This window comes from Sylvia atricapilla, chromosome 3 (genome assembly GCF_009819655.1).
Source record: "Sylvia atricapilla isolate bSylAtr1 chromosome 3, bSylAtr1.pri, whole genome shotgun sequence".
Taxonomy (NCBI): Eukaryota; Metazoa; Chordata; class Aves; order Passeriformes; family Sylviidae; genus Sylvia; species Sylvia atricapilla.
The window spans coordinates 87,382,408-87,395,777 of NC_089142.1; the positions used below are offsets into that span (position 1 = coordinate 87,382,408).

Below are 13,370 nucleotides of genomic sequence, written 5' to 3' on the forward strand. Positions count from 1 at the left end.
ATCCTTTCTTATGATCATGCCTGTGTGATTTTCAAGTTGTCAGTGCAAAGCAGCACTGTGATGAAGCTTTTATGATGTCCTGGTGCAGATGAACAGCAAGCCTAAGAACAGTGCATTGTTGGATTTTCTTAGTATGTGATGAAACTGAGTATTCATTGTCCTATGAATGTGTAGACATTTCTATAGGAGTAGAATTTCATGTATAATTGATGTAGCTCAAGTCACCCCATGTATTTTCTCCATAGATCTGACAAAAAATTAAAGAATCTTTCAGTCACTGCCTACTATATGCTTCTACAACATGCTTCTGATCCTCTTCTGATAGTTTCATAACACAAAATTCCCTATATTTACTACTTCAATATCTAAGTCTTTTAAAGTGATTCACAGAATATAAGAAACAAGTCCTTTATCACAGATGGGTCTTTATTTAAAATTGTACAGAAAGCAGTATTTGGGACATAAGAGCTACCTTGGGATGACCTATTAATTAGAAACAATCATCTGGAAATTACTCCTAAAAATCTTTTTTCTCCAGAGTCTTATTTGTGTTTTTTGTTTCTGGTAACAGATTTTGATAAACCTGACTTCAAGAGAAGCATAGTCTGCTTTGAAGACTTGAGTGTTGGTGCTGTTTTGACTGGAAAAGTTGAAAATGCAACCCCATTTGGAGTTTTTGTTGATATTGGCGTGGGAAAAGCAGGTCTGATTCCAGTGCGAAGCATAACAGAAGCAAAGCTCTCTAAAGTGAAGAAGAGAAGAAGCCTGGGCCTAGGTCCTGGAGAAAGAGTGGAAGTTAAAGTGCTTAATGTTGATATTCCTCGATTGAGGATAACATTGGATCTTATTCGTGTTTTATGAGAGGGATTTCAGTAATTGAGCCTTGACTTTAAAGGATAAGTAATGTCAGCAAGTTTATGGAGACTCAGGCATTTAAAAAATATTGAAAATGAACAGATTTTGAAACCTTCAGCACCTTGCTGCTTGCCTTTTTTATTCTTTTTTTTTTTTTTTTTTTTTTTTAGTTAAACTGTTTTACCACATTTCTTGACTCTTTTAATTGTTGGATCAGGTTTTTGGATTACCTCCAAGCAACCTTGTTTTGTCTGCAGAGCAAATGAAGTTCCAGTGGGCTGTCAGACAGATCTCTTATCTGTTTTCTGTGCAAGATTTGCTTAATCTTCACTTAGTACTGCATGAGCAGACGCATCTGTAGTTCCCCTCCCAAAAAACAGCCATTCAGTTTTCCAGAAACCAGCCTGTTTTCTGGTTGACAGTCTAAAAGAGAGCTCCTAGTGGTAGGAAAAATGTTGTCTTTTTAAGTTAAGTGGTAATGATGTTGTTTCAAAAGTAGACTGAGGAAAAAGCATCTGCTGAAACTATTGATGGTTCAGAAGTAGTTGTATTTAATTTATTTGACCAACATTGTTAGGAGGTCTGTTTACCTGTATTATTTTTGCTTGTTCAGTTATCATGGATTAACACAGTTGTATGTACCTTGCAGTTCAAGGAAATTCAGTTAAAGGTTTCAAAAAACATTTGTGTTGTTCTATACTTCTGCAAAATAAAAACATTTCTGTCCGTCTTTTCTCAGTGTACTGGTTCTACAAGTTGTTTAACAGTCCTAGTTGTCTTGCTTTCCAACACAGTGTTAAATCACTAGCACTTTGAATGCTCAGTGTTTTCTGCTAGGAGTGCCTAGCGCAGTGTCTTGGTTTGAAAGACTGCTAGGGAAGTCAGGGCCTTCCTTGGAATGGAGAATTCAAACTTCCTCCCTCCCAAGTATTATAATTTAGAGAATTAAAGACCTCTCAAGCAGAGGTATATAAGAATAACAGTTCAATACTAGTATGTATAACAAGGCAAACAAACAACAACTACTGCATTAATAATAAACAGGACCAGGAACCTCGAGGAGCTTTGTTTCACAGAGCCCGGGCAATCTGATCTTGGTGCCCCTGCAGGACTCTGAGAGCACTAAGCTGAAATGGTGGAAAATCCCAGGCTGGTGGATGAGATGGATCAGAAGCTCCATCGGTGGTAACTGGAACATCAGGGATGCCCTGGCAAGGCAGGGCAGTGCAGGGCTACAGAGTAGCAAAATGCCTCAAGGCAGCGCCAGAGATACAGCAGCATCAGGGCAGGAGGAGGCGAGCTCAGAATTCCTGAGCACACGAGCAGATGATGGTGGTAGATTTCCCAGGACCAGACTTGGTGGTGACAGTGGACTCCTCCCGCAGCAAGCAGCAGCCTGGCCATCCTCTCTCAGATGCTGAGAGCAAGAGAGCATAGCTGCCCTCAGCCCCATCCTTTTTCTGCCCCCCAAAACTCGCCTTATCTTCCCCCTCCGAAGGAAACTCTCAGACACAGAAGTGTAGCCAAGTGCTACGGCCCCTTTGTTCTACATAAGTACCGATGAGTATCCAGTAGTTAGTTTCCCAGCAACTATAACTTATATTCAATAAGTTATATATATATATATTCTATAAGTAAAAGAGAAAGGAATCCAATGCCCAACACACAGGAGGTTTTTTCTTCTAACTAGAGACTTCTTGGTTTTGTGGTATTTTGGTGGTGTTTCAGAGGATTTACCTCTTGAGCGAAGTTTTCAAAGGACAGGTATACTGGAAGATTAGTTTCCAGCAACAACAGATATATATATATATGAGTATATTTCCAGTGAGTGTAGTCTTTCCAGGGAGTTTTTGGTGTGTTGAGCATTTATTCCTTTACAGTCCTCAAACTTGCTTGGAAGTTGGCAGAGCTCTGATCTGCAACAGATGAGCCCAAATATAGCAAGTGTCAAACATCTTTGATGACAAGGTTTTTAACTACAAATGTCTAAGTAGCTTCTGGCCCAGGGTCTGTGCATGAGTTAAGAAAAGGTTAGCATGGTTTAAAGCTCTGTGCTTTAGTTTTCAAAAGAATGAGCCCACTGTAGGCAGTGTGTTTTGGAGATGAAAGAATCATTTAGCACATGGAAAAAAAGGAGGACATCTTACTAGTTTCACTGTACTTTTCCACTGAAGAAAAGACAACTATTTTTTGTTATGGTAAAGTCAGCGCAGCTTGGAATCATCTTTTGAAATCTTCCTGTAATACTTCTGCAAGGTAGATTTTGTTGTTATGAAATTAGGAACTGTAATACCATGTTACTGTCTTGGAAAACAAAGTTGCAAAGCAAAGAAGTTGAGATTATCTTTTTTCTGCAGGTGATACATTCACAGCAGTATGTCAATCTGTAGAATGATTTGTGTTAAACTTTATATATGGTCTCAGCAGTATCTTTTGCATTTTTGTATATATGGTCTCTGTAACATCTTTTGCATTTTTGTGCATGTCTCTTGGGTTATCATGAAATTCTCTAAATGCAAGACATCTTGAGGCTATTTCTCTCACTGTTAATTCACAGGAGGCATTTTGTCTACTCAGAGGACTGGCCCACAGTTTGGTGTACATACTCATAAGTAGTTTGCTTTCTCTATAGTGGAACTTAGCAGTTTATCCTGTGTCATAACAGGAACTGTAGGACATGATCATGTCTGTCTTGAATTTTTTTTAACCACATCAAAATGGGAAGTATATGACTTCATGTCATAAGTCTTAAATGTGTGTAGATCTGCAAATGTAATCCCATTATTATTTATTATTTATTACTACTGTCAGGTAGTGCAGTGACTTAAATACTTCCCAAAAAAATATTTTTTCCATTGCAATTTCTTTTTTTTTTTTTTTTGCCAGAACACAGCAGTTAAAACAGCCGAGTGAGAGTCTAACAAGGATGAATATGCATACATATGAATTTCCCAGGTTTTGTCAGATCTTTGGAGATTCAAACATTATTTCTTCTTAATCTAATTAATTCTCAGTTTTCATCTTGAATTCTTGTGGTGTTCAGATTTCTGACATCAAAGCATCAAAACTGTTTTCTGTAATTCATCTTTAGTTTCTGAACCAAGATGTGAGATATATACAGATATATATATATACTGATAGATATATATTATTTTTCCTGGATGGATGCTTTTTCCCATTTGAAATGCTGTCCAATCTTTGGAACAAATTCAGTACTGCTTAATGGTGATGCATTCAAAATTTTGAACAAACACACCCCTGCTTCCTCCTGATCTTAGTTAATTGCTTCAAAGTACAATTTCTCAGAAGAAGTAAATACAAGTCTTTAAGTCTCACTAAAAATTCTACTTTTGCCTTAAGCTGTAGATTCCAAGAAATATACACACCTTGTACTGTAGTTCCACCTCTCCCCAGAGAGAAAATTCAGCCTATTGATCTTGGATGACAATCTGCCTTTTTAGTCCCACCCTCACTCAAATAGTCTGGTGTTTTGAAATCACCTTCCCCTGATATGCAGACCCAAAAGAAGAGCTTCTAAAGAGTTCCTGTGCTTCAGATATTGCACAAAGAAGAAGAATTCTTCTACTAAGCAAGATGGCACTTGTATGCCTGGCTGTAGTAATGCAAAACAAGAGTTTAAAAGAAGCCATTTGTTTTGGTTTTATTCCTGCCTCAGGCAGTTTTAGACAGCATATATCAATTTTCCAGAAACATGTCAACCTCAGGAATGATTTAGTATGCTGTTAAACATAATAAAATCAATAGGAAAACAAATAGAATTTCCATGAGGAGCAGACGTTTGGAGAAGCTGGTCCATATGGCGTATAGACATGCTGGAATTCGGGCTTTGTGGGGTACTTGGGTCAGAAAAACTGCATACCATGGGTAAGTAATGCATAATTCAAGAGAACAAATAATCTAACAGCTTTGTGGTAGTGCGTCTTGAACTTGGTGTCTGTATTTATTTAACAACAAATACACTTAGAAACTCTATGCCTGGAAGCTAGAAACCAAACATGAATCATATTTGGCTTATTTCAGAGCTTTCTATAAGGAGCCTTACCCACTGTGAAGTGAGTGCTGAGTGAGTTCTCGATTCAGGCTGAATAGCACCTTGCTTTTCTAGGCTTCCTGAGGGTAATTTATGTACCTACTTAGCTCTACTTAAGCACATCCAGCTTCAAGACTATCAATCCTGTGAGACAGTGGAAGGAACAAGTTGGTAGTGCCAGTCCATGTTAGTCTATGTCTCCCTTTTGTTCAAGGTTTCAGAAAGAGCTGTGAGGGAGTTTGTGTGTCTCCAGGGCTGTGTAAAGGTTGGGCAAGTCAGTAATTCCACTCCGTCTCATTAGAGACCACCTAAACGTTTGAGAGCACCTCTATTTACTGGTCCCAGTGTTTCCTCACCCGCCTCATGGGCATGTAGAAACTGTAACTGTTTCGAAGTGTTTCATTTTGAGAAATCCTTGTGAATCCATACTCTATAAAGCTTCCCAAGTAAATGATGTGTCTGTGTTTCTCACAGCAAACCTCAGTGACTAGTTTATAGAGAACTTCAATTGCCTGTTTCCACTTGAGCCTCTAAATGGTCCCTGTGGTGGATGTTGTAACTCTGTGCTGGCTACAGGTACCTCCTGCCAGGAGGCAGTTGGAGACTGCTGCTTATTGACAGGTATTTCTAGGAGCTGACTATCTAATCCACATTATAATTTTGTTTTTTTTCAGATGGATATAAAGTCACTCATAACAGCAACTGATGACAATTTGTAGACACCTGGAATTGAACAGCAAATTGTAAGGAATGTATGTATTGCACCACAGGCTTTACTACAGCTTCTGTATGCTGGAAATAGCAAAACTCTGCAACTAGGAAATAACAAAATTTTTCAATGTGGGAGGGACCAGTGCAGGAGTATTGCTTCTGTGTGGTGAGTTTCCACAATGGGGATTGCTGCTTTTAATCAAGCCTATTGGGTTTCATGTTGTTTCTGTAACTGTTAGGTCTCCTGTGGGCATGTTCTAGCTGCATCAAGAATCCTGAGAGATTATCCGTACTTTGAAAGTGAGAGAGGAGTGGTGGCCATGTCCAGATCAGCATGAGTCATCCCACTGAGAATTTTAAATCTAACCAAAAGATCAGGGTAAAGCACTCAAATCTCATCTCATGCTCTCTGCCCCTGACTAGCAGTTGATCCATGTTTGAAATGGATCACTTTGCCCCTTGTTTCGCTAGTTAGAGCTTTTATCTTATTCGACTTCTAGAACTGAAAAATACTAAGGCATGTTCAACACAGCAGTCCAATTGATACTATTAGAAATTTTTGTTTTGTCTCCCTCTCTTGTTCTCCAGAAGAAACAACAAAGAAAGGAGCATTTAATAAAATGAGGATCTCCATGACTTCTTAACTTTATTAAATCTGATTGAGTTCAGGGTTTAAATTGTTGAGACATTGTCTTTAAGTAGAAATCAGGAGACCAGCACCGCAGAAAAGTTAATCAGTGTTATTTTCTCCATATCTTAAGATCCATTTATCCTACTACACTTGTATGTTACTAAATGGAAAGTGTTTTCAGTATGCAATCAGCTAAACTGGAGTTTTGCATTCCCATATCTCAATGACAGTCATATTTCTAGGAAAGACTGTCTTTCTTTGTGGTCAAGCAGAGAGTTTTTTTTTGCATGTGACTCACGATGAGGTGCGTGGAGATAATGTCATGAGAGGAGCTGTTATGCTTGAGGGTCATTATCAAAGACCGAAGAAAGTACTTTCACCTCAGAATTAAATGTGTGGAATATCTTGGCAGAGAGCAGAAACTGCCACATACCAGAGGGTGTATATTTGCACTGTGACTGCTTTTTTTGTGTGATGAGGAAAGGGAGGGGCAGGAAATGGAGAGGTTTAGGAAAGAACATCCTGCAAGATGTAAATGGTCTTATGGGAATGAAGTTAAAATGATGAAATGCAAATGGCAGTAATGTAATGGTAATATAGTACTAGTGGAATCTGATCCTGGTTGTCTCTTGCTTCCTGTACCTCCTATGAAGGTAAAAAATAAGCATAACTATTTGTTATAGCTAATGGAAATTGCGTATCTCATATCAGTGCATAGTGTAACTAAAGAGTAGTATGGAACTAATTGGCTTCAAAAGGGAGAAACACAAAGTACATGCTCTTAATTGATTTGCTTCTCATTTGCCAGTGTTTCTGTTTCTAGCTAGTTTATTAGGAGTAGATCAGTCCTTGCTCATCAGCACTTCTGGCTGAGAGAGTGCAGCTGTCATGTGTGACATATGTGTTGTCACATATGGCAGTGGGAAACAACAGAATTTTTATCATTTATACCCAGCCTGAAGAGTCCTTGAAAGACTATTTTGTCAGAGCTTTCTTCTATCCCTTGAAATTACTGTGTGGCTATATTTAGTGTATGGGGGTAAATACAGAGCCAGTCAAAAGCTGAAAATAGCATAAAACCCAGCTATTTGTATACTGGGTAGAATTTTTTTTCCAAGAGCACACAGCCTTGGTGATTTAAGACCTGTACTGATGATTAACTTTTTATATAAGCACATGTTATCCTCTTTCCTTACCTGAAATACAATCCTTCCTGGAGTGCTCTATGTCTGAGAAAGTTATTCAGTTTTAAATTTGAGCCTATTCTCAAGGTGTTGTCTCTTATGGACTGTCCAGTTTAAAATTGGTCCAAAGTAGCCCAGACATATTAATCTTCGGTGTGTTTTATGAGACCCAAGTTTTCTGGGACATAAAATTAGTCACAATGTAAGAGCTGAAAGAAACATTGTTCAATGTTTGCTGTTACTGGAGTCTTGGTTTTTTGTGTCTGATGATATGTGTTCACTCTTCATGGAAAAGGTGGAAGGTTGGCAAAGCTTATAAAGTGAATTTCAAATTCTGTGTCATTCATTAAGCTTATAAAAATATTTTTGTGTCATTCAAAATGACAGGAAAGGAAAATCTCTGCCTTGGCAGTCGGAAGTCCTTGACAGTCTTTGGCACAGTTGTTTCCCATATTTCAGAGTATTGAGCTTCTCACTTGGATCAAGTTGCCGTAATGTGGTTTTTTGGGAACCAGTGGCACTTATGTGACAATCTGGTCCTTTTTAGAGACCAGCAAAATGACAATAAAAAACTTACCACCTATGGGAGTGTAGGTTCAGCTTAGAGATAAGACCAAAGTTGTCCATAGTTAAAACCTTCTGAAACAGTTGTTCAGTTGAGACGGGAATGGCTTCCTCGAGTCTTCCCTTTTGTCTTTGTTGGACCAGAATATCACTAGTTTAATCAAAATTTCTATTTCCAGTTTGTTTGTTTGTTTGTTTGTTTGTTTGTTTTTTGTTCTTTTTGTAAATTATTAATGCTGATCTGCAGTGAGTTATTCACATCTAGGGAAACCAGAGTGCTGCAGAGTTTTGTTTTCAAATGTAAGTATAATTTCATTATTTCAGCATATATTCTATGTCCTTTAAGTGTAACTTGTATCTGGGTTTGTTGTGAGAAATACTAGAACACTTCCCATATAATCAGGGTGACTGTTACAGCATTAACTGATGTAGTGGCTGTTGTATCACAACTGTGTGGGAAGGCATAGTGCTCCACGGATTGTCTGTTCAAGGAGAACTTAGTGATGTATGATTTTCAAATGGGGAAAAAGTTAATAAAGAATCAGAGGAGTGCCCATCCTCTGCATGAAATGAGGCATCGGTTCCACAGAAGAAATGTTACCTGATGACCTCATCTGAGGCAAGGCAATGGCTTATTGCCTATCCATAGCATCGCTAGAAGTCAAGGATAAGGATAAATTGTGTCTTCTCTAGCCCCCTTGTAGCATGAAGGAAAGTCTTTTTCCAGAGTTTTCTAATGTCTGTCCTTTCCTGGATTGCTCTTTAAACAAGAGACTAAAGACTGTGTAAGACCAGAAGGTAGGACAGCAGTCCTGAGTCCAGTTTCTGTGGGCTCAATCTGATTCCACCACAGGCATCTCAGTACATGAATTTTGTAAGACTGTTTAGTCCATTTTTAAAACCCATTTGGCAGTGTTACCAAACAGAAGCTAATGATTGTATCCTGTGTATAAAAAAGACAGAAACTGGGGAAATCCCCAACCAAACATAGGCCCACTATCAGTGAGCAGGAATTTCAGTTGGACTCAAACAGGACTGTGACTGTTCAGAAGGAATTTACACAAAGGTGGTGAATCTCTGTACAGGTGATGCTGTGTTTTGGGAGTATCAGCTCCCTTGTCAAATCCACAGAAGCTAATGATGTGGGCTGTAAAATTAGTGTTGATTGCAACATTAGTGTTGTTGGTCTGCGTTTCAAACTGAAGCTTTGCTGGTCATAATACAATGGAGGCAGACTTTGTTAACTTTGTTCTACATGTAAGCAATCACAGCATTCCAGGAACTTCTTTGTATTTTTATTACTCCAAAAATGTACAAGTGTAGCTGAAAATGAACGTCTAATATATTCATTGCAGAGCAAAAATATAAATATGTGTGACATCTTTGTTCCATTATTTTATTTCTGTTTGTAAACAATGCTCATTGATGAATCTATTTTGTATATTTCTGGCTTTTGTATGCTGGTTGGATAGACCAACCTATGTCTAGGAATAGGCATTCAGTAAACAAGCTATACTGAGTTTTAAAAATATGTATTTTTTGATCTTAGAAAGAGTGTCCTTTGGTCAGAAGAACTTCACTCTACAGACCAACAAGCGAAATATTTTTTCATCTTTCATTTGGTTGAGGCTAACAGGTTCATAGTTTCTACTGATGCAGGAAACATCAGGTTTTGTTTTACTTAGAAATATTTATGGAAAATACTTATTAAAGAATTATTTAGATGAAGGTGCACCTTAGCAACATGTCCTTTAGATTCTCTGGATGATTTTCTAAATTTTTCTTTTATCCACCCAGTGGCTTTAGCACTTGCAAAATGCCAGTGTTGCGTACTTCCATACTTTTCTTAATAACATCCTAAGGGAGCAAAGATCATCTCAGCAGCAAAAATTTTAAAAAGGGAGAGGGGGAAACCAAGAGGCCCAAGTTTACTGTGTAATTTAGGTGTGTGCAATGTTCTTTCTGTATCCTGCAGAAACACCTTTGTTATTATTTCATTCAAACTAATTCAAACAGTACTTTGCGAAAATAATTCTTGAAGGAGCTTATGCCAATGAACAAGTAGAATGTTATCAATGGAGCAGAGATTGACTGTTCATCATGCCTGGTATATATTGCTTTGTCTAACAACTTGCCCCAGCAGACTTACAATTGTGTTCTCTCTGAAGACCCTCCCAGCTGCAAGGCCTGATTGACGGAATCTGTGGGCAGATGCACTTGCCAGACTCCAATAAAGATGGGGCCTTGGGAACATCTAAGGCAATTATTGACGGGCAGCAATCCACTAATCAGACAATTTCAAAATTAATCCCACAGTCCCTTACTGTATTAGCTTTCCTTCTTGTTTGTATTTATACAGCAAATTCATGACTTCAGTGAATACTCTCCCTTCCAGCCCAATTATGTATCTCTGAGGGTATTAAATTAAAAACAGAAGAAATATTGAAAGTGGCTTGCAATTAGTTTCTTTAAAAAGTGGTGTGGCACTTACAGGTTGGAGTTCTTAATATGATGCTTGATAATAAAAGTAAACAGGATTTTTTTTTCCTCATACAAGTAAGGCAAGTATTCTTAATATGCCTTGTTATAAAGCAGCCTATATGCAATGAAAGGAGGAAAAAGTGATTTGATTTTGGAGTTTAATTATATCTTCATAAAATTCTTCTGCAGTAACTGACAAATCCACAGTGTCTCCAAATAACATAAACAGATTTTGGGTTGTGTATTTTGGTTTCCCTTTCCCTTGTTTTATTATGATCACTTTATAATGCAAAATTGCATTGTATTTGATTGTCACCTGCCTTTTAAATGAAGACTGATCCAAACAGAACATTTCTTTCTTTGGGAAATATAGAACAATCTTCATGGTGTAACTGTTCAAATGTGAGTCACTGCCTAGAGTCCTTAGTTGTGTACTGTGTATCTCATTCTTTTAAAATTTGGAAATCTGATGCCTACAATGATTAAAGATCTGCAATGATTGAAAAAGTTTCTGCAGATCTGAACCTTAATGTAGAATTTCCTATTTTATTGTTGAAAATGGGTGACCAAAGAGAGACATCACTTTAAAGGCATTCTTTTGCATCTTTGCATTGCTGATTACTACTGGATTGAACACTAAGGGCACTGTCCATTTCTACTGTTTCCCCCATGCAGCAGAAATTGTACAATATTATTTTGTTTATTCATGATCAGTTTGCTTTCAAGTACAGAGGAGTGAAATAGAAACTGAAGTAGTCCATTGGAAGTCAATGGGTAAACTCAATGACATGTGGGTTGGAGAGTTGATGGTGAAGTGCTAACTATAAAAAGAGTAGAAAATATTTCCAAGTTGAAGAAGGAAATCTCTGGTGAGGCAGAGATTCTGCTAAAGAGGCTTAGGCTCAAACCCTTTCCTGGGTAACTTTGGTGGGTTCAGCCACTTTCTGTGTATCTCAAATTTCCAACTGTATGGCTTCAAGATTTCCATGCTTGAATGAGTGCCGGGGAAAAAAAAGTTATGTGCAAGCTTTATTAAAATTATAGAATTGGTATAACTTTCAAGTAAAAATGATAAATCTGTAAGGGACAGCAGCACTGGTTATCTTTGATATTTTTAGTAATTGTACTAAATTGTGGAGCTGATGAACATAAAGTTATGACCATATAAGACCATCATCTCCTTTGAACAAAAGTTTGAATGAACAGTATCCATTTTGGCCTGTTGAATTCAGTCACAAGTTTGAATTGATTCACAGACATGGAGGACATGTGTGGCCAGAGTCATACTGCAGGTAAACTACCTTTGGATTACCTGAGTGATCTCTTCATCTCTCTCTCCAGAGCTATGCAGCTTTTTGTCATGGAAAAGGCTGAATTTACACACTTATTTGGTTGGATATATTTAGACAAGAGGGCAAGGCTCAGGAAACACAAGAGTAAAAGTTTCTGTGCTTCTTTAATACTGCAGTGTTTAGCAATGTGCCTGTGATGATGCCAAGCTGCATTTCCTTGTGCAAGCAAAACCCAGGATGGAGCTACTGGTAGGCCTTGCTTTATGTTACTTTTATTTGATTTATTGCAGAAGTTGTTAACACCCCATAGTTCTTTGAATAAAATAAAACAAGAAAACCTATAAGGCTCGGCAGCAACATAAACCAGAGAGTCTTTCACCTTCATTATGAACTAATTCAGCTTTTGATTACCTGGGGATTAACACCTCCATATGTAACAAAAGATGCATTCTGTGAGTAAGAAGCTCCACAAGGTAACAGATCATGCAATTTGGCATATTTCAATCTAGCTGAAGAGGACAAAATAAAAAGTGGGAGGCTAGCAAACAGAAAAGACTATGCAGGCTTCCACCCATCCTCCTGGAGACATCTCTTAAAACCTATCAATTCATCAAGTAGATTTCATATGAAATTATTTTAAAGCACTCTAAAATTCACAGATCCTCTTAAGAAGGGGGCTGAGTTTGAGGATTTCTGAAATGCTTTCCCAACTAAATATTATTTTAATAAATGAGGGCAGCTCTTCAATCCACATCTGCCTAGAGGGATCCTCTTTAGACGTGGGTACAGCTCAGTTTCCCTGCTTATGCTGCAGTGCAGCCAACTGATCGTGCTCCTCTTTGTGGGCATTCCTTTGTCTTCATTTTATATGTGCAGGTGGATTCAGACCATGGGCTTTACGTACACCACCAGCTGGTGACAGCTTTTGGTTATGGTTGACTTGGGTTAAGTTAGAACTGATGACCAAAAAGTGAAACTTGGCGTTACCAAAGCCTGAGGTTATCTGTTGCCCTTCAGGGACTGCTGGTTCTAAAGCAACAGCAATTAGGTTTGTGTGGCACAGTAAACAAAAATAGAAAGTGCGTTCATATGGATAATGTAAAGATTAAAGCCCTTGCACTCTCAGCTGCACACTGAATAGCTTGGGGTTTTTATATGCTTTTAAACGGGAGGGCTGCGTAACATGACCCTCCAGTTGAAAGGATGCAGAATTGCTATACTCCCATCTGGATTATTACATTCAATTTAGGCCACATGAACTCCTGTGCTGAAGGTGTACATCTAAGAAAATGGTTGTGAATTGAGCGTGACTTGCATAAAAGAGCAAGTTGCACCTATTTGTTCTTGAAAACCATCTGCTTTTAGTTAAAATCACAGTTGGCTTGCCAGCCAGCTATGGGGGCCCCATCTTCTTTTCAGTATCACCCCACATTCACATGCTTAATATGCTAGTAATTTTATTATGGAGCTGTGGTCAAGACTCTGTGGCTAAGGTTGCAACCAGGTTCTTTTATAAGCTCTGTTTTTTGTCTGCCCCACTAGAGCTTTCACTAGGAAAATTGACTTGAAAATTGGCAACATTCACTCTGCACTTTGTATCC

The 13,370-nt window shown here is 38.2% G+C and overlaps 1 protein-coding gene across 1 annotated transcript in view; it reads left to right on the forward strand.

The window, feature by feature from the left end:
* The window catches only part of SRBD1 (S1 RNA binding domain 1), a 124,336-nt gene extending 122,747 nt beyond the window's left edge, over nucleotides 1–1,589 (forward strand). Inside the window, exon 22 of the mRNA XM_066316089.1 lies at nucleotides 572–1,589. Coding sequence (XP_066172186.1) covers nucleotides 572–861 — 290 coding nt within the window. The 3' untranslated portion in view covers nucleotides 862–1,589. The remainder of the gene's footprint in view (nucleotides 1–571) is intronic.
* The last annotated feature ends 11,781 nt before the right edge of the window (nucleotides 1,590–13,370 follow it).